This window comes from Hemitrygon akajei, chromosome 3 (genome assembly GCF_048418815.1).
Source record: "Hemitrygon akajei chromosome 3, sHemAka1.3, whole genome shotgun sequence".
NCBI classification, from domain to species: Eukaryota; Metazoa; Chordata; class Chondrichthyes; order Myliobatiformes; family Dasyatidae; genus Hemitrygon; species Hemitrygon akajei.
In genome coordinates this window covers 55,692,208-55,719,052 of record NC_133126.1, presented here as the reverse complement: position 1 = coordinate 55,719,052, position 26,845 = coordinate 55,692,208, and the positions used below count along the sequence as shown (strand labels likewise).

The 26,845-nt window shown below is 39.4% G+C and overlaps 1 protein-coding gene across 1 annotated transcript in view; it reads right to left on the bottom strand.

The window, feature by feature from the left end:
• The window catches only part of daam1a (dishevelled associated activator of morphogenesis 1a), a 170,163-nt gene that overhangs the window by 118,567 nt on the left and 24,751 nt on the right, over window positions 1-26,845 (bottom strand). Inside the window, exon 4 of the mRNA XM_073039945.1 lies at window positions 4,499-4,717. Coding sequence (XP_072896046.1) covers window positions 4,499-4,687 — 189 coding nt within the window. The 5' untranslated portion in view covers window positions 4,688-4,717. The remainder of the gene's footprint in view (window positions 1-4,498; window positions 4,718-26,845) is intronic.

The window sequence follows — 26,845 nt, the reverse complement described above, 5'->3', positions numbered from 1 at the left end:
TCAATGGTGCTACTGTCCATTTTATTTACCTAGGGAGTTCTCCGTAATCCTGACCACAGTTTACATACCACCAGCGGCCAACTATAGTCCAAAGCCTGAGATACTGCATGGTGCCGTCTCCAAACAAGAACCAGTCCAACACAACGCATTGCAAATCATAGTCGGAGACTTTAACCAGGCTTATTTGAAGAAAAGCCTGCCTAATTACCATCAGCATACAACTTGTAGTACCAGAGGTCCCAGCAAACTAGATCACTATTATACTAAGACTCGTTCCATGCCTAGGCCACATTTCTGTAAATCTGATCACTTGGTTGTCCTTCTCCTTCCTGCATATTGGCAGAGACTAAAGAGCAAATCTCCAGAGGTCAGGACAACAAAGAGGTGGTCGCAAAAGACAGAGGAGCAGATTGCTTTGAGTCAATGTACTGAGCTGTGTTCAAAGGCTCATCTGTAGATCTGAATGAATACATCATGGTTGTCACAACTTTACTAAAACACGAGTGTGTCCCCACAAAATCAGTCAGTCAGCCTTCAACAACCAGAAGACCTGGATGAACAATGAGGCCCACAATCTGCTGAGGGCCAGATCACAGACTTTCAAGTCTGGTGACCAAAGTGGCAATTCCGGACAAAACGCAAATCAACTAAGAAAGCGCGACAGTTGTGACAGGGCTTGAATACTATTACCTCTTGTAAAGTAAAATCAAGCGACATAGGTGACAACAAGGCTTCACATTCCAGATGAGCTCAATGCTTTCTAAGCTAGCTTTGACTTTCAAACGTGGAAGAACCATAATGAGCAGCCAGAGCCCTCAATCACCTTGTGATTTTCAGTCTCTGAGGACGACATTCAAGCGGCCTTCAGGTCGGTAAACCCACAAAGAGCATCCAGCCCAAATGGGGTATCTAGCCAAGTGCTAAAAACCCATGCTGAACAACTGGCTAGAGCATATATGTCAAACTCAAGGCCCGCGGGCCAAATCCGGCCCGCGGTGGAATTATCTTTGGCCCGCGAGATAATATCTAATTACTATTAAAGCTGGCCCCAGTAATCGAAGCGCCTATGGCGTATGATATGGCTAATGCTGAGTTTATTCAGGTACCAGGTTTTCAGGGTTTTTAGTGTTTATTCGGCAGTCTTGCTCGGCAGTCTTCTTCATAAGAAACGGAATTTGTAAAGTGAAACATTTTGTAGTTATAGCAGAGACTGAGACACATGAGAGCAGGCTGAAAAAACGGAGGCAACGAAAGCTGCGTTCGTACACATCCGACTGATCCGGCCCGCATGAAGCTGCATTTTGCTCAATCCGGCCCGTGACCTAAAATGAGTTTGACATATATGGGCTAGAGCATTCACTGAGATCTATAACCTCTTGCTTCAGCAGTCCGAGATACGCATCTGCTTCAAACAGGCTTCACTTATACCAGAGCCCAAGAAGAACATGGTAAAATGTTTCAATGACTACAATCCAGTCGCACCCACATACACATTGAAGTGTTTTGAGATTGGTGATGAAACACATCAACTCCTGCCTGAGAAGCGATTTGGATCTATTCCAATTTACCAACTGTCACAATAGGGCCACCAATGTTAACTCATTGGCTCTTCACTCAACCCTGGAACATCTGGACAGCAGAGATGCATATATCAGAATGCTCTTCATCAACTACAGCTTGGCATTCAATACTATCACCCCCTCAAAACTAATCAATAAGCTTGAAGGCATTGGCCTCAATACCTCCTTGAGCAATTGGATCTTCGATTTCCTCACTTGTAAACCCCAGTCAGTGTGAAATGGCAAAAACATCTCTTCCACAATCTCCATCAGCACAGGTGCACACAGGGCTGTGTGCTTAACTCCCTGATGTACTTGCTTTACACTCATGACTGTGTGGCTAAGCACAACTCCTATGTCGTACACTGTCGCAGGCTGAATCAAAGGTGGTGAAAAGGGGGATTGAAAATCTGGCTAAGTGGTGCCACAACAATAACCTCTTACTCAATGGCAGCAAAACCAAGGGGATGTTTATTGTCTTCAGGAAGAGGAAACCGGAGGCCCAGGAGCCTGTCCTCATCTGAGGATCAGAGGTGAAGAGGGTCAGCAACCTTTAGTTCCTCAGTGTTATTATTTCAGAAGCCCTGTCCAAGACCCAGCCCATAAGTACAATTACGAAGAAAGCATGCCAGTGCCTCTACTTCCTTAGGAGCTTGCGAAGATTCAGCATGACATCTAAATCTTTGACAAACTTCTAAAGATGTGTGGTGGAGAGTATATTCACTGCATCACAGCCTGGTATGGAAACAGCAATGCCCTTGAACAGAAAATCCTACAAAAAGTAGTGGATATGTCCCAGTCCATCCCTAGCTACCATTGTGCACATCTACATGAAATGTTGTCCAAGGAAAGCAGCATCCATCATCAGGGACCCCCACCACTCAGGTCATGCCGCCATCAGCTAAGGTACAAGGGCCTCAGGACTCACACCAGCAGGTTCAAGTACAGTTATTACCCCTCAACCATCAGTCTCTCGAATCAAAGGGGACAGCTTCACTCAACTTCACATGCCCGTAATGGACATGATCCCACAACCTATGGACTCACTTTCAAGAACTCTTCATCTCACATTCTCGATATTTATTACTTATTATTATTGTTACTTTCTTTTTGTAATTGCAGTCTTCTCCTAGTTACACACTGGTTGAACACCCAAGTTGGTGCGGTCTTTCACTGATTCTATTATGGCTATTATTCTATTATGCTTATTATTCTATTATAGATATTGCATGCTAGCAAGAGAGTGAATCTCAGGGTCGTATACAGCGACATACATGTACTTTGATAGTAAATTTACTTCCAACTTCGAAAATTTAATTTCATCATTTTCCATTACATTTAGCCTTCATTAACAATTTTTTCTTCAGAACAATTTTCACTCTATAAAAGCCTCACATACATGGCATTCTTTTGCTCTCTCGTTCAAGAGAAACTACCACAAAACCACAACTCATAAATTCAGTGCAGACCGATAATAACAAGCAGTTGGAGAGGTTTGCAAATAGAATTTGACCCCATTGAAGATTACTATAAAAGAACCACAATGTCTATTTTTAATCTATATAGTCACTTTACTGAAGCAGCGGTACCAACTTAGCACCCATATTTTGAACCAATAGCTACCCAAACTGGAGGCTCTGCATTCCACTGCAAGCTCCCTCCAGACAGCAATTTCAAACACAGCACAAGGGACAGTAGATCTTTTAATCATCCAACTTGACAAACATACTTTTCAGATTACAAGCAATCCTGCAATTATTTCAAAAATAGAATTTAGGTTGAATTAGGGAGAACTAAATTCTATCACTGATGATACCACTGTCACTGGCCAAATCAAAGGTGATGACGAATCAGCATATAGGAGGGAGACTGAAAATCTGGCTGAGTGGTGCCTTAACAGCAATCTTTCACTCAATGTCAGCAACACCAAGGAGATGATTATTGATTTCAGGAGGAGGAGACTGGAGGTCCATAAGCCAGTCCTCATTGAGAGATCAGAGGTTCAGGAACAGTTATTACCCCTCAACCATCAGGCTCTTGAACCAGAGGTGATAACCTGACTTGCCTCATCCGTAACTGCTCCCACAAACTATGGACTCACTTTCAAAGGTTTTTCATCTCATGTTCTTGATACTTATTGCTTATTTATTATTACTTTTTGTATTTGCATAGTTTTTTGCCTTTTGTACATTCTGTTGTCCATCCTGTCAGGGGTGGTCTTTCATTGTTTCTATTCTGTTTCTTGTAGTTACTGTGAATGCCCGCAAAAAATGAATCTTAGGGTTGTATCTGGTGGCATACATGTACTTAGAAAAAAGTATACTTAGTAGTCCCTGTTTAATATGTTAACAGTCAATTATTCTCTGTGTATCTAAACAATAATTACTAGGAGCTCTACAGCTCATTGCAAAAAGATTATTTTCAATCTTTGGAGAATCTTACATTCTTCAGAATTGCAATTTAAAAATGCTAGATTATCTAGTTTTATTGAAACACTAAATGCAGATATGCATAAAATGACAAATGCATAGTTTTTTTATATACATTTTATGACCAAAAATGGGCACACAAGTTACTCATAACTCAATCACCCATCCAGTTTTAGACACCTTCTTCCTTGTCTTTGGTAACTCCTTTCACAAAAGGAGCCAGCTCTGACCCAAAATCACCTCAATATAAATCCTAGTACTGATATCAAAAGCTTTACCTTTCCTCATGTGATTGTTAAAGAAAACATAATGGTGAATTAGTAACAATAGAAAAACAATTGTACAAGTATCTCTTTGTTTACTGGCTGAAAACATTTTGCAGCCTTTACTATTTTAATTGTAGTAGGATTTCGCAAGTACCAGCAATGCTCAAAGAAACAGACATTTGCTGATGATTAACATCTCGAAAGGTTATTATTTAATTTGACTGTGTACATTCAAAATACATACCACAAGCTCCAAGAACATGACATCCAGTTCTTCAGGTGGAGGCATGGGCAATGCAGGCTCCATCGTCTGCAGTGCAAAATTGCTGTCATTCCTCAGCCTGTACGTGATCTCTGGGTGGTCACTCCCCCGAAAGCAGCAGAATATGAAGGAAAGGCCCCGACTGCTTCGCTTTCGAGGTGCCATGTTCATGATTCTTTGTTTACTCACAACTGATGAGTCCTGCAAAACACCAAAGAAACAATAGACTGAGTAAAAAAAATACAATCATAGTTCACCGTCCACAAAATATAGTGCTTGATGCAGTGTTACGTTAGTTCTGCAATCATTCTAACTATTCATTCTAACACATTTTACTTTAAAAAATTCTTAAGACAATTTCTGCACAATTTTTACTGGACATCCTCAAGTAAATTCTGCACTGTTCACTACAGGTAATTGAGATATATTTAACATAATCACTCTGGTGTCTATATATGTCAAGTAAAATGCACAGCTGCAAAGTAATTCAATTTAAATAATCATTGACAGAAATAAACTAGACTGGTCTAGTTCCTATCTGTCAACACAGCACACAGCATGACGAAACAAAACTTAACTTAGAAAAATGACAATTTGAGGGAGAGGATATGATCACATCCTGGCAGGCCAGTTGGATGATGAATTGTTCACAAAGGGACCTGTAATCAGATCGGAACAGCTGCACAGTCAAAAAGTTGGCTCATCAATAATATATATGCCAGCAGCTTTCCATCGTAGTGGAACAAGAAGAAGATTTTTTTACATTATGATTTCATTTCTCAATTCTCAGCAAGTTTTAAACAATGTGGAAGGTGCATTCCAAATTGTGGAAGAACTGTCACAGCTTGATTTGCTTCTCTATTGTCCTTGCTTTATCCTAGAACTCTCACTTTCCAACTGCCCTCATTTACTTTCACAAAGAAAGAAATGCATTCTGTACAACTGGCCCCATTGACCAGATCTACCCCTTTACAGTTTCTCTCGTCACTACCCTGGCCTCGCTCTATCACAGATATTCCCTACGCCCAAATCCACCCCCTTCACCTAACTTGTTTTTTTTAAATTTCCAATTCTGACAAAGAAACTTCGACATTAACTCTGTTTCCGTTTCCTCATACACTGACTGACCAGCACTTTTAATTTAATTAGTTATAGCCAACGCCTCAACACTACATAAACATAAGAGATTCTGCCAATGCTGGATATCCAGAGATATGCACTCAAATGCTGGACGACATCAGCAAATCAGACAACAACTACGGAGGGGAATAAACAGTTAATGTTTCCAGACAAGATCCTTTATCAGGACTGGAAAAGAAGGGGGCAAAATAGGGAGGAGGGGTGCGGGGAAGTAGTACAAGCTGGAAGATAGCAAGTGAAACCAGGTGACGAGGTGGATGGATGAAGTAAGGGGCTGAGAGGTGAGAGGTAGAAGAGGCAAAGGGATGAAGAAGGAATCTGATAGGAGAGGATCATGACCATGGAAGAATCAGAAGGAAGAGAGGTACCAAGTGTTCATGGGCCAGTGAGGAAAAGAAAGGGGAGAGAATTGGAAATAAAAAAGAGAGAGAAGGGGAAGGGGAGAAGCAATTACCAGAAGTTAGAGAAATCGATGTTCATGCCATCAGGCTGGAGGATGGATTAGGAGGTGTTACTCCTCCAACCTTGAGTGTGGCCTTTTCGTAGCAATAGAACTTTCCATCCAGTCCCAATGAAAGGTTCTGGCCCAAAACTGTCAACTGTTCATTCCCCTCCATAGACGCTGTCTGACTTGCAAAGTTCCTCCAGCATCTATCCCTGACCAGAAGACCATTTCAATAATTACGTTACTGCAAATTATTATTTTAAAAAATGAAGTAATGGAAGTTATCTGAAATGTTGGAATTTCCACAGAATCTTTTGTTCTGTGGGGAGCATGAGAAATGGCAACAGCCAGGGAAATTTTCTAAAGGTTCAGGAAAGCAATGGTATAGATTATGATTTGCAGAGAGATGTTTGTGGAGCACAAGGCAGATGTTAGACTTTAAGTTCAGAATTAACAAAAACATGATAAGCTCAAAATTCTAAATGACACCATAGCTATAAACTAATACCATCCAGGATCTACGATTCAGATTCTGAGTTTGTGAGTCAACACAAATCAAATACAAAATCACATCAGCCCAATATACTCAACTGAACTTCCTAAACCACAAAACATCAGTTTATTAATGACTGGAATTCTTATTAACGCTTCATTATCATTATGGGCTGATGACTCAAACTGAAACACAACAAAAATGAGAGAAAAAAATAATTAGCTTCACATACAACAAATTGAAACAACCCTCAAGGAATTTCTTGCTGAAATCTGGCCAGCTCCAACATTTTATAGAGTGAAAGTTACAATAATCACTACGTAATTTAAAGAGGAACCATCTGTATCAAAGTTCAGTGACAGCGTCATTAAAAGAAATAAAATCCCACTGCAAGTTAGTAATAATTATCAGAAACCAAAGTGCTAACAACAAAAGAATGTAAAGTGAATATATTTCCCACATATGATGTAGAAAGGGTGCATCTAAAACTGAGAGTTTAGAGTACCAGCTTTTTTTGGAAAAAAGCATTCTAAGGAAATTCAGCTATCGCTCTCAGCATTGCACTTTCAGTTTCAGGCTATCTTATCTGGAAGTAGATAATGCAGCATGTTCTTTGGATTGCAGCGGCTTTAAATAATCAGTATTCCTATCAAAATCAAATATGTTGTTTAATGTATATTTTGCCCTCAAAGAATCCTCTTGGTTATTACCTTGCCAAGATTACCTGGGCAAATCCCAACACCAAATCATGAAAACTCTTGCTTAGCTTCTAACTGTCTACAGACAAGATAAAATTTTGCTTTCTTACTTGTTTAAAATGAGGTCAGGGTCAAATCCAACTCTCCAGAACTGTGAGACAATAACTGAATAACAAACTTATTAACAGGTTCTCTCACCACCTCCCTTTGCTTCATTCCTCCCTCCCCATTCCCACATTTCTCTACAGGAATTGGGGGGGGGGGGGGGGTGAGGAGTTGGAAACATTCAGCAAGTCCAGCAACATTCATTTCAGGTTCAAGGGGACATCACAGAGATACTGCGGTAAGCACTGCTGCCTAACAGCTCCAGACACCCAGGTTCAATACCAAACTCTGGTCTGGTCCATATGGAACATTCAGCTTGTGGCGATATGGGTTGTTCCAAGTGGTTCAGTAGGTTAGTTGGCTCGTGTAAATAATCCCTAGTGCACGTGGGTAGCAGGAGAACCTGGCCAGAACAGGAGGATAGGATTCATGTGTACAAGTGCTCGATGGTCAGTTCAGATCCCAGTGCCAAAGAACCCGCTTCCATGCTCATCCTCTCTTTGATTTGTTACATGGACATCTGATGTCAAAAGAATCATTTAGCACAGAGGACTGTTCCGCATAACTATCAAATCTCCAATGCAGATATTCAGCTAAGCCAACAGTCATGTTCAGGTATCGCATCTTAACAACGATTGCTACATATTCTGTCCATTTTGCAGCACTTTATGTCTCATACAGGAGATACTGGACAAAATTATTCCGCTGACCCATTTTTTTTACCCAAAGTCATCCATCATTCCCATTAGGATCACAGCTCATTTTGTAAGGTTTACTCTGCAATATAGCTATTTAAAGAACCATGATTTCTCTGGCTTCTGACCAAAGCTCTAAAGCCACACATCCCAGCCTCAAAACTCCACCAAATGCAAACTGCCACTATGCAGTATCTGCAAGCCATCATACACCAAAAGATGGGAGCTTAAATGACACAAAGCAAACGTCTTTCTTTCTACAATTGCTTCCAGGTCTTCTATATCTCTACAAGTATCTTGGGACACACTCCCTGATGTCCATGTAATCCCTCTGCACCACTGTCAAATACATTTGCTGCAGTAGTGGAGGTTTGTACCATCCCTTTAGGAGCAATAGCCTTTATTGTTTGGTTGTTGGACAAACAGAAGGCATTTCATGTTAAAATGGATGCTTCATAATCTTACTTGCAATACAAGGCAGAATTTGGCTTTTCAGATATGGCACTTATGAATTTTAAATTCCAGCAATGGAATACAATGATGGAAATCTATGTTATCAATCAGAATGCTCTATAACTAGCACATTTTAAACCATCTAGGTTTTATCACCTGCATTCAGTGATTAGGTATATCCAAAATGACATATACAGGTGCCCCCCGCTTTACTAATGTTTGCTTTACGCCACTTCACTTTTACAAAATACCTACATTAGTAACCTGTTTTTGCATTACAAAGAGGATTTTTGCTTCTACGAAAATTTTTCCCATATAAGTGAATGGTTCTTCGCTTTACGCCATTTCAGCTTAAGAAAGTTTTCATAGGAACGCTCTACCTTTGGGGGGGGGGGGGAACACCTGTAACCAATTCCATGAGTATTCCCTCAGCAACCATATTCAGCCAATCAATGTTTCAATTTCAGAAACTGCTCATGGCTGCTTTCTATTTGAGTTATGTGCATATTCTTCCACCTCTACACACCCTTGTTTATTTTGTGTTCTCCTCATTTGCCCAAAGTTGCTTTTACATAACTCAAATCATAGGCAAATTGAATACAGACACTCAAATCGACCAAAATCAAACAGCAATATTAACAGTCATTGCTCACAGTCACTGCTGACAACTTGAACATATAAAGCAAAGAGTATGGCTGTCCAACTCAAAACCAACATAAACTGATACATTGGCTTACTATTGTCACATGTACTGAGATAGAGTGAAAACCTGTTTTGCATGCCATCCATACAAATCATTCCATTACAATAACGCTTTGAGGTAGTACAAGGGGAAAGTACAAGAGAAAGTTCACAGGAAAAGTGCAGCACAGCAGACAATAAGGAGCAAGGCCAATGCCAGGTAGATTGTGAGATCAAGAGTCCACCTTACTGTAGTTCCATTACAGCAGGTAGAAGTACCGTAGATTCCGGACTACAGAGCGCACCTGATTAAAAGCCGCTGGCTCTAATTTTAGAAATAAAATCAATTTTTTAATTGTAAAGGCCGCACCGGATTTTAGGCCGCACCGCTACTTTTAAATATACATACGTATCGGTAACACAAATTACGTTGCATATACTTTTTTACTGAACAGCACGAACAACATTCCAATATCTCCTAGCGACTGGTAAAAATATATATACGGCAGCCTACCAGGAAAAGTTATTGATCGTCTTTAACTTAAAAGCAGCGTTTTCGCTCGGGTCTGACGCTTGCGTAACGCGATCGGGTCTAATTGGGTCTGATGCGCTCGGGTCTGACGCGCTCGGGTCTTGCTTTTCTTCGAGTATTTTCCATGTTGATGAGGGTGAGTACAAATGACTGATTTACAATAATTTAATTGTGAAAGTGCGCTTGATTTATCGTACAATTTCACTGGACCTCTGTGAACTACTCATCAATTTTATTGGTCTACTGTTACGAGGCGGCATGAAAAAAAACCATGTATTAGCCGCTCTGGATTAAAGGCCGCAGAGTTCAAAGCTGTTCAAAATGTGGGGAAAAAGTAGCGGCTTATAATCCGGAATCTACGGTAGTCCTTCAGCCTGGTGATGTGTTATCAGGCTTTTATATCTACTGGCAGGGAGAAACGAGATAATTATTTATAACTAACAGAATTATAAATGTTCTATTTGCATGACTGGATCAAAACATAGTGAAGAATCAGCCTCAATCCTAAGGACCCTGCCTTAGGTTTCGCAGTGGTTGGGGGGGGGGGGGGGGCAGGAGGCTAGAAGAGGGAACAGATGAGGATCCAGAAGTTGGGGAGGGTTGTACCCAAAGGTGCGGAAAGGCTGCCTTGAGATAGGAAATTTGTATGCACTTGGGACTAGTCAACTGCTTACTATTGAGTATTTACTTTTGCTGGGGAGGCCCTCCATTGGCCAGAGTTGACTATGGAAGTTGCGTCCTAGCTGTCTGCAACAATATGCAAGTCAGGGCAGTACGATATGGAGAACAAACCGTTGGCCCTTGCAGCAGGCTCCCCCTCTCCATGCAGCTGATTAATCCAAAAGGAATGGCAAAGGCCAATACAGTTTGACACCTGCTGTGCCGCAGGAGTTGCCAGTCAGCACTGAACTTAATATAGGACTACCTTAGGGACTCCTGATCTGGAGTCTTCCCTTGGGGTTTACTCCCAAAGCCTTCCCAGTGAGTGGATATAGACGTAAGGCAGTGCAAGTTTGAGATCAGAGATTACCTTCTCCAAGACGAGCTGCAAGACATGGCTAACAAGCCCCATTAGCCCAAAGCAAAAGGTTTTAAGGCACCAGTAACTTGCCTTTGCCCCTTCTCCTGTCAGTAGAAACAGCTCCACTAAGCTTAGTAGCTAAGCCACACAAGGCAGCCAGGAGCTAGACTTGGTTGTCAGAGGTTATTTGAGACACACACCATCAGGAGCATTTAATAGGTAGTGAGAGCTTATCAGCTTATTTCTGCTATAGCTTTTGTTTAACTCCAAACACTACAATGTCAAGTCCTTTTGATGGTTATTTTAAACTTCACTTGGAGTCACTAAGACGGCACAATAGTTGTAATTATACAAGAATATGACAAAAGAAGACAAGTGCTATTTTTCAAAGTTATTATCTCTTTCCCAAAGGCAAACCCAACTATTTATATAGCCAACTATAAATACAAATGGAGCTTCATTATTTTAAACATATTCCCATGTACTGCAAATTGCCTCCAAATGCTTTCAAGCGCCCACTAGAATAAAAGTGAACAATCAATAAATTAACATCTGGCATCTTTCCCCTTCCTTTCCAGTCCTGAAGAAGGGTCAGCCCGAAATATCAATGGTCTATTCATTTCCATAGATGCTGCCTGACCTGCTGAGTTCCTCCAGCATTTTGTGTGTGTTGCTCTGGATTTCCAAAAACTACAGAACCTCTTATGTTTTACCATAAGTGAATTGTCTTCTTGTTCTTCAAAATTGCATTAAGACTTTTTTTCTTGCAAAACAGTTTTTAAATGCATTATTAAGTTCTGCTATTATAATCTAAAGTAGATGTAGTCTTTTATTTACTTTGAAATACTGCATTGCTCCAAATATCATTAAGAGTGGAAGGCTTATTGGTGAGGGGAGGATAGCACAATGCAAGAGTAAAGTTTGAGTGGAGAGAGAACAGTTTTAAGAGGAAGTGGGCTCTCTTGTAATGAGATGGTGTTGGTTGATGAGGTCTATTCCAAGAGTCGGAATTAGGGTCTGGTTTTGAGGAGACAGAGTGGGGAGGGGGTGTTGTTGTGCAGAGGGAACATTGTGAGGGAGTTAAATGTGAAGAGACATTGTTGGAAAATGAGCGAGGAAAGGAAACTCCAAGAAAATGCTGAGAAGAAAAAGCACCCTTGTTTAAGCTCATTGTTTTCTTAACACATCATTGGCCAATTTGTACTCACAAAGAGATCAGTTCAACAGCGTAGGATTTTATCAGCAGGCCTGTGATCTGTTTATTGTATTCATGAATCACCACTATGCCCAAGACAATGATTCTTGTGAGGGGGAAACAAATTCCTCCTTTCTTGAACTGACAAACAATCTGCTTTTCAAATAGATCATGGCTGATTTTTAAACCTCTGACATTTTTCAACACTAAAGCTATAATCCTCAATTCCCTTAATATCCAAAAATCTATCCACAGCTCTAAACTTATTCCATGGCTAGAAAATCATGATGAATGATGAATGGCTGATGAATTCCAAAGATTCACTACACTTTTGCTGAAGAAACATATTCTCCCTCAACCCTGAATGAGATTGCAACCCTGGTTCAGGGAAAATATCATCCCCTTCATTTCAACTCTCTTCTTCTAACTAATCTTCTGTTCTAGGAATCAGTCTGTGGTATCTTCTTTGCATTCTTCTATTGTAAATAGATCTTTATTCCGCTAGGGAGACCAGACTAGTACACAATATTCCAGGTTCAATTTCACCAGAGCATTATATTAGGACATTGTTGCTGTACAACTCGATTACTTATAAAGCATTTGCTTACCTAATTTCTTATAATTTTCAATGATTCACACACAAAGACATCCAGGTTCCTTTGAATATCAGCACTTTTCAATCCACAACTATTTACACAAAGGATTTTCTTATTTTTCTACCAAAGTGGATGACATCACATTTTTCCACATTATAGATTCAATCTGCCACATATTCACCCATGGACTTATTTCAAATATTGTTCACTGACCCACTGGTATTCATCAAAATTATCTCTGATTTGTTTACCAAACAATGCAAGCCTGTATCCCTTCGGTGTGGACAGAACTTATCTATTTAATCTAATTAACTACTCTAACCATTTTAAATACCCTTTATTATATTTTCTCTTAGTTTCCTTTAGAGCAGAGATTAAGCCATCTTCTGCTTTCATCACTCCAGATTTCTAATGTCACTCTCATCTGTATTGCTGCTTGGGAGCCGCAAGTTTTACATCAGGACTTAGTCTTGACTGTCAAACGCTTTTCCTCAATCAATTATAGGCTGTGCTAAAATGTGAATTTCATCATCCTTTATAGCAAGGTATCTCCAAATGGTTTGTGTCTCTCAATGCCTCACCATAACCTTTATTGTCAAGGAGATTGTGGTAGATTGATACAGCTTTGATATGCAGATTTTGAGGTTCCTATGCTTCTGTGTAAAGGTCAAGAGCATATGCAAAACAAACATCGACATCTGTGCAGATTTGGGCAGAGAAGTGGCAGATGGAGTTTAACCCAGACAAAGATGAAGTGTCGCACCTTGGTAGGTGCAATGCAAAGGTTCAGTGCACTGCTAAGGGAAAGAGCGTAACAATGTTGATGAGCAGAGGGATCTTGGGGTCCAAGTCCATAGCTTCCTGAAAGTGATTATGCAGATTGACAGGGTGGTTCAGAAGACATAGGGCATGCTTGCCTTTAACACTCAAGTTATTCAGTTCAGAAGTCAGGAAGTTATATTGCAGCTTTATAAAACTCTAGTTAAACTGCATCTGGAGTATTGCATACAGTTCTGACCGCTCCATAATACACTGTAGTAAGGATATTGAGGCTTTTGTACGAGTGCAGAAATGGTTCACCAGAATGCTATAACGAGAGGTTGGACAAACTTGGGTTCCCTCTGGAGTGGCAGAGGCTGAGGGGAGATCTGATAGAGATTAATATGATTATGAGAGGCACAGATAAAGTAAACAGATAATATCTTTTTACAAGGGTTAAAATGTCTAATACTAGAGGGCAAGCAGTTAAGGTGAGATGGGGTATTTTCAAAGGAGATGTGAGGGACAAGGTCTGTTTTGTTTTTTAAACAGTGTGGTGGGTACCTGCAATGTTCTGCCTGGTGTGGTGGTACAGGCAGAAACATTAGAGACTTACATAATGGCAATGAATGTGAGGAAAATGGAAGGATATGGCCATTGTGTAGGCAGAAGAGATTAGTTTATAGTTAGCTATTTGATTACTAATTGAATTGGCTTGGAACAACATTGCAGGTTGAAGGGCAACAGGTTGGTTCTGCAACACAGTAGACAAAGATTGAACAATTTCCCATTAGTTTTGAGGATTAGCACCACTCCTAGGTTATATGATGCAATGTTACAGCAAGAACAGTTCAGAAAAGTGTTGGGCTATTCAGTGATGTGCTTTGTAGAACTGTTAATCAGCAAAGTTTTCTTGCTATAAATAAAGCAAGCACAAGATGGAGAGGTGGTGATGAATTTCAAATTGAGGGAACAACACACACAAAATGCTGGTGGAACACAGCAGGCCAGGCATCTACAAGAAGCACTGTCGACGTTTCGGGCCCAGACCATTCGTCAGGACCCGAAACGTCGACAGTGCTTCTCCTTATATATGCTGCCTGGCCTGCTGTGTTCCACCAGCATTTTGTGAGTGTTGCTTGAATTTCCAGCATCTGCAGATTTCCTCGTGTTTGCTCTTCAAATTGAGGGATACATTCTACAGTTCTCATTGACTGATTTCATTAGTGAGATGGAAAAAGTCCATGGATTAAGACTGTTGCTGAGTTCCATGAACTCCTCTTGAAGTTGTTGAAGATCATGTCCATCATATCTCCATTGTAAATTGGGGAGGAGCTCTTCCACTGTACGAAAGTGGTTGAAAATGACCCTGGTGATGATCTTCTCTCTGGGAGACTTTTTGTGGATCCCACAGCCAAACTCATCACTTTGAGCCCACCAATATATCTTCCTTTTCCCTGGTATGATGACATTATGGATCCATGTCCAATGTTCTTCACTGGAATTTTAGGATTTAAGTGGGGATACAATCTGTTCCTCAGCCTTGCACTTTTTTTTGAGATATGCCTTTTTAACCATATCAGTTAGGATTGGCAGTAAGATTGGATTGAATAGGTTATTGAGGGATGCAGAGGAGAGTGCTTATGTAGAAGATAAAGAGTCTTCCAAATTATTTCTTCAAGTAGGCATTAAATTAAATTTCTATTCCCGATGGATTTTCCCCTATGCACGGTATATATCAGTAGTATCATTTCATGCGACGATGGTGGGTTCTTTACAAAAGACGCCTTTAAATTGCCACAGATACAGCTTTCATAGAAATATCAAAATATTTAAGACAGCATTTGAAGCTTTATAATGACACCTTAACTATATAACCACCAAACCACAATAAAGGGGAAGTACTGGTAGAAATAAACTAAATTAGCATTAGATATGAGGAGTTCATTCTGTAATTCAAAAAGCTTTCATTTTTAATCTTTGACCATATTTAATTTCATTTCAAAAATGACAAAAGAGTAAGAAAGAAACAAGAGTGGAGAAGAAGGAACTCTGTTCTCTTCAACAACAATTTGTGGCTTATAGGTTACAAATTATTTTCGTAGATGGACTTATGACTGTTTGTGGTGGAGGAGGGTTTTTCAAGAATTCTATTGTGTTTCTTTGCTTTGTGGCTGCCTACAAGCAGATGAAACACAAGGCTGTATATGGTATACATACCTTAATAATAAATGTACTTTCAACTGTAGATGAAGTACCTCAGGATTTGATACTTTTCAAATGAAGATGTTTCCCCACCAGAATGAGGAAAATGCTAAACATTAAAATATTTTCAACTGGGTACCACACCAAAATTCCCATTATTTCTAGGCAGAGAGGAATAAAAAAGACTTGTTAAAATTACGTTGTTTCTCCTAAAACAGATATTTCTATGTAAAACATAGATTCTGTCATAATGTCATGTTATTATGGTTTAACAACGATTCATTTAAAAAGTTAGCCATTTCCAAATACAGCTGAATGTTTGATCCATTGAAACAACCGCTTTACCTTGTTATGGTGACATGTTGAAAGTCATAATGCTGACATGAAGTCAAACAAAATTAAATTTACCAGCACTAATCTAGTGGCAGTAAAGCGATTCAATCAACTTGCACATCATATAATCCAAGTGCCAAAGTACAAGATATTTCTTCATGTTGCTAATATTTTACAACAATCTCTGGAATCAGGTTTAATATCACTGGCATCTGTCACGAAACTTGTTGTGAAAATCTTTTAGTATACCAATGTCTTCTGTCATCCCACCTTCATCGCATCTCAGAAAAGACCCCACTTAATATCTACGCCTTCTAAGTCAATACTCTTGCACTGCAACTAGTTCTATACCAAAAGAGATCGACTGAAAATGTTTCAATTAGAATGCATCATTTAGAAATGACTAAGCTACTCCTGTGAACTTCAGTCCTCTGCCTGATTAGTCTAAACAATGAAAATGTAATAAGTAACTGGAGAACAACAAGGCAGTACAAAAATTAGTGTTTACAATTCCATCAATAATTCATTTCAGGCAAAAGAAGTGTCACTGTAAGTATTAATCCTTTCCTCCCACACATTTTGTACAAGTTTTTAGGAATCACCACTAACCAATTATAAAAAAAGCTTAAAATCAATTGACAAAATAATGCAACACTTAGGAAAGCTCTTGTATTCCTAAAAAAAAAATCGCTCAGCACAGAAAAATTAAAAAGAATAAATCAAACTGATTCACTTTTGTTGTCATTAACAATTCTTTTTGATCTTGCTTCAGTGTATTTCTTATTAAGCTTTATTAAATATTGTGAAATTATGCTTCCCATTAACAGAAGATGAGCATTCTGGCAACGTGCTCTTGATTTCCTCAACAACTTTCAGTTCAATGCTCCTAACCATGTCTTCACCATGGATGTCCAGTCCCTACTTATTCTACCTCCCATAAAGAAGGTCCTAAAGCTCTCCACTTCTCGACAAAAGCTCCCCAGGTAATTTTTAAATTTTTCTCTTTTTTTTCCTTTGCCCCTCCCCCTTCCCTCTTCTTCTATTCGCTACTCTGGCCTCTTACCTCTTCTCCTCACCTGCCCATCCCCTCCCCAGTGCCCCTCCTTCTTCCCATGGTCCACCACAGCCCCATCAGATTCCTCTCTCTTCAGCCCTTTACCTTTCCCACCCATCTGCCCTTACTTATCCCTAGATTGTCCTCCTTACCCACACCCCAGCTTTTTGTTCTGACATCTCCCCCCTTCCTTTCCAGTCCTGATGAAGGGTCTTGGCTGTTCATTCATTTTTGAAAGATGCTGCCTGACCTGCTGAGTTCCTCCAGCATTTTAAGTGCATGGCTCTGGATTTCCAGCATCTGCAGAATCTCTTGTGCTCATTTTTGTAACTATTAGAAACATTACAGAAGTAGAATAAACATAACAAAGTTAGGATAACCATAATTGGAATAAGGTGTATAAAACAATATTGAGATCCTGAAAATTATTGAAGGATCTTCTTCTCACAAGTTAACACAAATGTTACATACAAAAAGAAATGAAAACCCATGTAGGATTAAATCCATGCTCACATTTCCTAGAAGCCGTACCCTGGAATCCCATCCATCAGATTTTCAGAATTGTCATTATAATGACTTGTGAAGTCACAATAAACTCCCGCAATGGCAGCGGAATGCATTCAGTCACTGCCCTCACTATCCTTGTACATCATCTCCCTATCCACTATTATATTAGAGATTGTATTTCTCTACCTGTGTTCCCTTCTATCCAGCTGTCACTAGAGAGGCTCTTTTTTCTTTTGCCTCTATTCCTTTACTTGTCTTGTTCCACCGAAGATCTCAGATCCCTCCTACTTCTCATTAACACTGTGTCCTTTGGAGTCATTATTCTAAACATTCACATTCCAATGCAACTGTTAGAGGAAGCAGGCTATCCAGCCCTTCAAATTTGCATCACCATAATTGAAGAGATCACTAATCTTCCTGCTCAGTGCTATTTACCAATTTTACCCTTATCCCTTGATTGCATTATTGCCTAGATATCTACTAATCTGTGTTTTGAACGACAAAAATCACTGCCTCCACAGGTGAATAAGGCAGAGAATCCCAAAAGTTCACCTCCTTTCTTCACATGTTCTACCAGTCTGTTGTCACCAGTACAATCTTCTATGGGGTGGTGTGATGGGACAATGGCATCAACACGGGTGATGCCAACAGGCTCAAAAAACTGATTAGAAAGACTGGCTCTGTTATAAGAGTCAAACTGGACCCATTGGAGGCTGTGGTAGAACAAAAGACTCCACAGTAAATTTTGGGAATTCTGACAATGTGTCTCACCCTCTACATGCCACCTTGGCTGAACAGAGGAGCACTTTTAGTAACAGACTAAGACAACAACTGCACTGTTCCAAAGAGCGCCATATGAGGTAATTCTTGCCCTCAGCCATTAGACCCTATAATGAGTCAACCTATAGCTGGGGAAGAGATGACCCACCTCTTGTTAGACAGTTTGAGGTAACTTATCTTTTATTCTTCTTTACTTCTCCTAATTGAATATCCGTGCACTTGTAATGCTACTGTGACAGCCTAAATTCCTTTAGGATCAATAAAGAATCTATCTATTTCCATCTCATAATGGGTTTAATCACTTATTCTAAAATGGTGTTGCTGATCCTAGACTCTTCAATCAGTGGAATATCCTCCCTGTATTTAGCGTATTGAATCCTTTTAGTTCCAACATGATGCCCATTATTCTGATTCCAACAAAGCCTAGTCCACATTCCTGTATCACCCCTGAAAATAGTCCAGTGAATCTTTGCTGCACTCCCTTTCTGACACAATGCCACTGTTATGATACAGTGCACATTCCTAGAACAGCACTCAGCTCTACATCACATTCCTAGAACAACACTCAGCTCTACATCACCAAGACCTCTTTACTAGTCCTCTGTACCCAATTTGTCACGTAACACACAACTTCCAACTAACCCTTGTCTGATTAAAACCAATCACTGCCATGAACTCTTATTCTGTGGTTGCTGACTCCATTCATTGCTCTGCCATATCTGATGCACCAATGCAATTCCAACCAATCATTTGTGGACCTCCTTTCAGTGTCCAATCCTCTCTGCCTCAAGTCATCCACTGTTGAAAATCTCGACAGTAAGTTGTTACCTTGAGGCTTGACCATTTCAAACTGCTGTAAGCTCCCTTCCTGCAGTTTACACAAAAACACAGCTTAATAACCCTCAGAACTTCTTGGGGCATTTCAGTGAATTGCCAATGATATGTCAAATACATTTCCCTTCAAAACTAGGTTCAGTTTCTATCAACATCTTCAGTAACTTCCAAAATGTTTGCAAACCAGAAAAGTTTAGTTGCCACAATGCCATTTCCAGCATCTGCAGATTCACTCGTGTTGCCATTACAGAAAAATTTGTTTAGCTTTTATTAAGGTAGAACTGAATGCCAAAGACAATACTTCAATTAGCCACACTAATCTTAAAATTGGATAAACGATTAGGACATCTCACCATAAGCGAATAACAGCACAACACAGTTCTCACTGCAGAGAAGAGGGTTAGCAATTTCAGACACAATTAAAATTCTTGAGCAAAATTACTAGCCTGGAGCAATAGCACTCTTTGCGTCCAAAGATATGCTTAAAGACCATCGAAATAAATGTGTAGGATGACTAACAACCTAAGATTACTCCATCACGACAGCTCAGAATACAAGGTCTGCCTAAACTGGTTTTCTTTCAAAACTTCACAAAATGAACTAGAGATGTCATTCTAGTTTGAAGCTGCTAAACGAATGCAATTAATATGATCGCTTCCTTCTTAACATAAAATCAGTAAAAGTGATCAAATGTCCATTAATGTCAAGTCAACGAAATATTGATCAACATTCACCCCAATATGAGACAAAGGAATTCCATACCATACAAGTAATTATTTAAAACACCAATTCCCCTGAAATTTAAAATTGGAATGGGTTAGCAGACAGAAGATTTAAGAGATCAGGTCAGATTTAATGATCTGGAAATTATTTGTTCGAAGATTGATATTCTTGATATTGATTAAATTATAACAAGTTGTGATATTAATTGGCAGCAGATACCCAAGATAGGATATACCACAGCAGAGCACCTTTCTCCTGGGTATAATTTTCAGAGTTCATACTCAGTGTAGAAGAGGCAGCAAGCATGGCAAAAACAACCAAAGTGATGACATGAGATGAACCATGAGATTCACAATCTGCTGAGAGCCTGATCAGAGGCATTCAATTCTGGTGACCAAGAAATTTACAAGAGGTTCAGGTGCAATCTCCAGGAAGCCGTCTCATGGGCAAAGTGGCAATTATGGATCAATGAAGGATGCTCAACATTGTAGCAGGGCATGAATGCGATCACCTCTTATACAGTAAGATCAAGTGGCGTAGGCGACCACAAGGCTTCACTTCCTGATGAGATCAATGCCTTCTATGCTCATTTTAACTGTCATTACATGGAGGGACCATCACAAACTCTCATAGCCCAAATGATCCTGTGACTTCTGTCTCTGACACCAACATGCGAGCAGCCTTCAGGAGGATGAACCCACAAAAAGCATCTAGCCCAGATGGGGTACTTGGTCAAGTACTAAAGAACACTGTTGATCAACTGGCTGGAGTGTTCACTGAGATCTTTAACCTTTCGCTTTGGCAGTCTGAGTTACCCACCTACTTCAAGCAGACTTCAATTATACCTGTGTCTAAGAAGAATCTGGTAATCTGCCTCAATGACCCGTAGCACTTACATCCACAGTGATGAAGTGCTTTGAGAAGCTGGTAATGAAACATATCAACTCTTGCCCGAGCGGCGACTTGGATCTGTTCCAGTTTGCCTACCAGCACAAAAGGTCAACAACAGATGACATTTCATTGGCTCTTCTCTCAACCCTCGGACATTTCAACAGCAAAGATGCATATATCAGGATGTTGCTCTTTATTGATTATAGCTCAGCATTCAATAATATCATCCCCTCAAAATTAATCAATAAGCTTCAAGATCTTGAATTCTTTCTTTATATATATAAATAAGCTCATTTATTTTTTTAAATGTAGACTCCAATTACAAACTTTTTCAAGAATTATGAAATTTATGGAGACAAGAATATTTTTTTTCGCTTTTGAACCGGAAAGAATAGAATGCTAGAAGAACCAAGCAGGACCTGTGAAGGCAAAAGACAGATACAAGTCCATGTTATATGTCACGGCACTCTATAAAGACAGTCAATATATAGCAGTGCGAAGGAGCAGCAGCATGGGAGACAGAGTGATAAGCACTAGATAAAGCCAGATGGAAAAAGAAGAGATGCTCTTACAATGTTGAAGGTCAGCTTTAACTTCAGTAGTAAACCAGACCTGATAACAATGATCAGATGTCAAGACATTAGACTCAGAACTTCTTGTTGCTGTCCCTTTTTTTCTACTTAAAATTAAATGGTTCTTTGCCACAACTGTTACATGTTCAAATGTTCTCAATGCAATTGATTATAAACTGCCATATAAAAACCATTCTGCTACAACATACCTGGACAACACAATTATCATCTTTTCATGTTTATTGTCTTGCTATTTATTAACTTGAACAGGTACATTACAATAAATTACAGCCATGTGTTCTAGTTTCAGAGAGGCAAAATACTTACATTATTGCAAATCAGTAAAATTCACAGGAGCTGAAAATTCATATAATTACACTTTATATCCTCACTCTCCATCATACGTAAACAAGGAAGAGGCTAGCTGAATAAATTACAATCACCATTAATGCCCATGTTTACCTACCTTGAACAGATATGACTTTCATAAAGACTGCCAGTTATCAAGACCAAAAATTATTGGATGCCTCATGTTCTGGTACTGGCATCCCCACCATGTCAACTTGAAAAATAAGCTTTGTATACATCAAACAGACCACATTAAGATCTAATAAAACGCAGTATTTCATGGAGATCCTGGCAGCCATTTGCTTTTGAAGAGAATTTCACAAAGCCACATCTGCTGCCAGCCTGTGAATAGCATGTGGTCCATTGAAACTGCATAGATGGGATTCTATATTCACTCCACAGATAAGCTGTAACACTTTTCCCCAGACCTTTACAATCTCCTCACGGCAAGATGTCAGTTGTTCCAAACATCGATTGCTTTGTATGTGGCAATTAAACTATTACATTTTGGCTGGAAATGTGGTGCCTGGAGGTGTCTTTGTTCCAGATCAAATGTAGTACTTCAGTAAATCTTATGCAAGTGACCAAACAAGTACAAGACTGCAAGATTCAATTTGATTGAGTTCCTGCGAGGGGGGAAAAAAATTACATGCTTCTTTCTAGTATAGATAAATCAAATTTTTTTTGTGTGCAAGGATACAGCATAATTTTTTTTTATTTATTGAGATACAGCACGAACAGCAACCCCGACTTTCACCCTAGCCTAGTCATTGGACAATTTACAATGACCAATTGACCTACCAACTGATACATCTTTGGACTGTGGGAGGAGACCAGAGCACCCCGAGGAAACCCACGTGATCACAAGGAGAACTACAAACCCCTTACAGGTGGGAAGACTATCATCTGCCTCTCCTCCTACTAGAACTGCTACAGTTTAAATATTCAATTTAATAAGTTTCAGCATGTGTAAACAAAAATAAGAAAGGTGATACTGGTCCAAGCGTCATGCCTCGTGTAGCATTACAAGGAATGATACATGGCTTTCCTTGTTTCACTTCTTTACCAGTAAGGATTGATCAAATACATGGCTTCTGAAAAATTTCCAACTTCATTAACATATTATATGCATGTGATAAAGTCTATTATTCCAAGAGTAAATAGTCAAAACATTTTTTCCAGCTTAAGTTCTATAATCATCACCTACTTTAAATATTTGTTGACAAGGCAAATGATCCAGTAATCCCATCTCCAGTATGAGATTACCTTTGAAATTGTTTCTTTAGGAATGTGCATGTACATTTTCAGTTGCAATTGCTCCCATTAAGTGTTCTAACAAGAAACTGGCAGGCTGAATTGCTAATTAACTGAAGGCCACTAAATGCTAACACAACTGGATGAAGATCCTACGGTGAGGGTATCCAGAACTACACGGCACAGCCTCAAAAACTGAACGGCAACCTTTTAGAACAGAGGCAAGGAAGCTTTGTTGTAGCCAGAGAGCAGTGAACCTGTGGAATGCTCTGCTATACAGTGCAGTGGAGGCCAAGTCTGCACATATATTTAAGCAGAAGTTGATCATTTCTTGATCGGTCGGGGCATCAAAGGATATGGTAAGAAGGCCGGTGTATGGAGTTGAGTGGGATCCAGGATCAGCCATGATGGAATGATGGAGCAGACTCGATAGGCTGAATGGCCTAATTCTGCTCCCATGTCTTATGGTCTTAAGATGAAGGCGAGGAGACGGGGCAGCAAAGGGGGATTATTATTGACCATTTTCTTGATAAATAGAAATGCTCAGTCGTCTAAAATAATAAAAAGGCTGCCAAACAACCAAAATTTCCTGTAGTAAAAGTATCTTGCATTCATTTACCATAAATCAAAAGCCAATTTTAATCCCTTCCTAAAAAACATTAAAATTGCATAGAAAATATGTATGTAAATATGTATGTAATGTTATGAAACAGAAGCTGAATTCAGAACAATAGAGGTAATGGATAAATAAACTAAGTTGGAGTATAGTGCAAATCCCTAGAAATACCTGTAAACATCGTGTTATTCAATGTACTAAAAGTAGTGATTGTTGGATTGGACAGTGACTGGTCAGAGTGGCTGCAATGCAGGTACTTAGATTGTACAGCACTGAAATTTTCCAGATGAAATAAAATACATGAAATTACTTTTCTAATCTTTTTCAATCCATTCTCTTACCAATCACAGCAAATTACAGCAATATTAAGAGTTTACTTTTGCCATGCAATGTTAAGAAAAAGTAGAAATGTAATAATATCCGAGAACTACCCACTCATTAATACACCGGGATTATACGGAACAATAAAAATCCTGACACTAAAGGGGAAAGCTGGCAAACAGCAAGTTGGTGGTTTGACTTAGAACACATCTTCAGTTCTGAATGATCCAGACTTCATTCTTTTTAAGTTAGATGCTGTTTAGCATTTCAAACAATATCATACTTCTGTGAGTAATATCTCTATTCCTTCCCCAATAAAAATATCTGATGAGCCAATCACAAACTGGCCCACTTGAGCCATATTTACTTTTAAATAAAGAAGCACTCGGTTATAAGTCATTTTGAACCCTGTAATGCAGAATTATCAATAAGTAATACGCACAAGCCAACAATCAGGGTGGCATGGTAGCATAATGATGAGGGTAACGTTTTATAGCAGCGCCAGTAACTGGGGTTCAATTTCCACCAGTATCTGTCATGAGTTTGTATGTTCTCCTAATGACCACATGAACTTCCTCTAAGACCTTTATCTTTATAACCGGGTACACAATCAATGTCATAATATGAATATGAAACATCATCGGTTTAGTGGCCTAAAATATCAGCCAGAAAGAACTACACACACATGTCCAAACAGACATCATTCTGGAAGGTCTTCCATTTTAGATTTTATGCATAACTCAAGGTGATACTTGACCGCAGTGTACATAAATCATTGTACTCAATGTACCTCTCTCATTCATTTACTGTTTTTGTCAATTCACAAAAGAAAATTACAACATTCCATGCATTAATAAGAAATTTCCTAAAAGACCAGGGTGTAGTCCACTATCATCTCCTTAAAGGAGTCACATTCAATCACAGTAATTTACCGCATAGAAGGGAGGCCATTTGACCCATGGTGTCCATTATCAAGGCAACTCTGATGTATCAGTTAACATTACTCCAAAAAAAATTCACTTTGCTTAAAACTAAACCAGTCATCTTTAAGGATCAACCTATTTTAAATAACATAGGAGTAAACTGCCTTAATTTGCTTTCAAAACATTTACATTTAATACATTAAAGTGCTGAATCACCATTCTAATTTTAAGTTTTTAAGAATTACACATGCTATACATCTTAAGAAAAATAATGATAATGATTTAATTCAGCAGTCACTTTGGATCTATATTTAAATTCCCTTTTGGGTAACCACACATGGCATGGCATTTTGATATGTGGACATTAAAAAAAGTTTAAGAGTAACCAAAGTTTAACTAGTCTGTACAATTTTCCAAACAGGCATTTCCATCCATTTAGTTTTTCCAATGAATAACAAAAAAAAACCATAAGCGAAGCATTACAAAGATTAAAAATGTACTAAATATATATATATATATATATACATACACACACACACACACACACACACACCAGGACCCACAATCTATGCAATCTCTTCCAGTCTAGTGCATCAATGAGCACCTCCACTTCAAACTGGGAAGTTCTTTCTTTCAACTTATTTTGTTAAAAAGCCTGAAGCTAAAGTCCTTCCTAACCAATTTATCTTTTCTACCACACCATCATCTTACAAATCTTCCACTTCCACACCCCCTTCTAGACGGGTGGATATTATTGCTATTAATTACCCTAATATATTTTCAGGTTTTTAAAGTTATATATTGGTACAATGATTATTTCAGCAAGCCCAGTGAGATTAAAAGGGAGTAGGAAACAGAACCCAGTCACTTTTAGCTGCATATACATCCCCAGACCCTTGTCCCAAACTTCAAGATTATCCAACTCATCTAGATCTTAAGGCACTTCAACTTTTTGATTACTTTTAAATTCAATTCTATTTCTGAACCTTCCATTACTATTTAAATAATCTATATAAATATAGCCCACAAGTCTCTTTGGGCCTCTGTTGCTTTTATGCTTTCCACCATTTAGAACGCTTAGTTCTTTCTTATGATCCAAAGTACATGACCTCACACTTGCCAACCATTAAATCCAATTGCCAGAGTTCTGTTCCACATAATTTATTAAAATCTTTTTACATCCACAAACAAGTTGCTCAATGTTTTCCATCCAATAAATTGGAACTTTGGGTTCCAGAATGCAAGCGAGAAGAATCAGAATTGTATAACATAGAAAAGGACTCTTTGGCCCTACTAATCCATGCCAACCAGGGTGGCTTCCTGCCCGACTCGTTCCATTTGTCTGAGCTTTCCTCTTGCTCCTCAAGTTGCTCCAGTTTCCTCCCGCATTCCACAGAGTATGGGGGTAACTGGGCAGTGCAGACTCATTAGGCCGGAAGGGCCTGTAACCATGCTATACCTCGAAATAAACAAACACTTCCTATCCATGCATCTACCCGAATGTGTTAAACAGATGGTACCTACCTCCATCATGTCCTCTAGCAACTTGTCCCACATACCCAGTACACAAAGTGCAATAAAGTTGCCCCTCAGGGCCACTTAAACCTTCCTCTCACCTTAAACCTCTCCCTCTAGTTTTAGACTCCCCTTAACATGGGAAATAGCCTGTTGTGATCATTCATCTTATCTATGCCCCACATGATTTTATACATCTCTACAAGGTCACCTCAACCAAGGGGGAAAAGCCAAAGACTACTCAATCTCCCCTTTAGGTTGAGCCCAACCCCACCCCACCCCACAGTCTTGATAGCATCCTTATGAATCTTTCCTGCACTGTGGCATCAGCATTGAGCTTTCCCAATTTAGGTTATCCTCCTAGTGGTGGGCTGTTCCAACACTTTCTACATCTTTCTATCTATCTCTATCAATATCTATCTAATCCTCCTCCAATCCTACTAGGGGAATGACCTACGAGGGAACGAAAAAAAAGGTCTCTGGCACTGAGTCTGGCTCTGACTGAGGGAAGTGGTGCATTCAATCAGTGTGCAAAAGCCAAAAGCTTATGGCATTACTCAGGCAGACTTTTTAATCTCCCTCCTACAGGCCGATTCATCACCACCTTTGATTCGGCCTATGACAGTGGTGTCATCAGCAA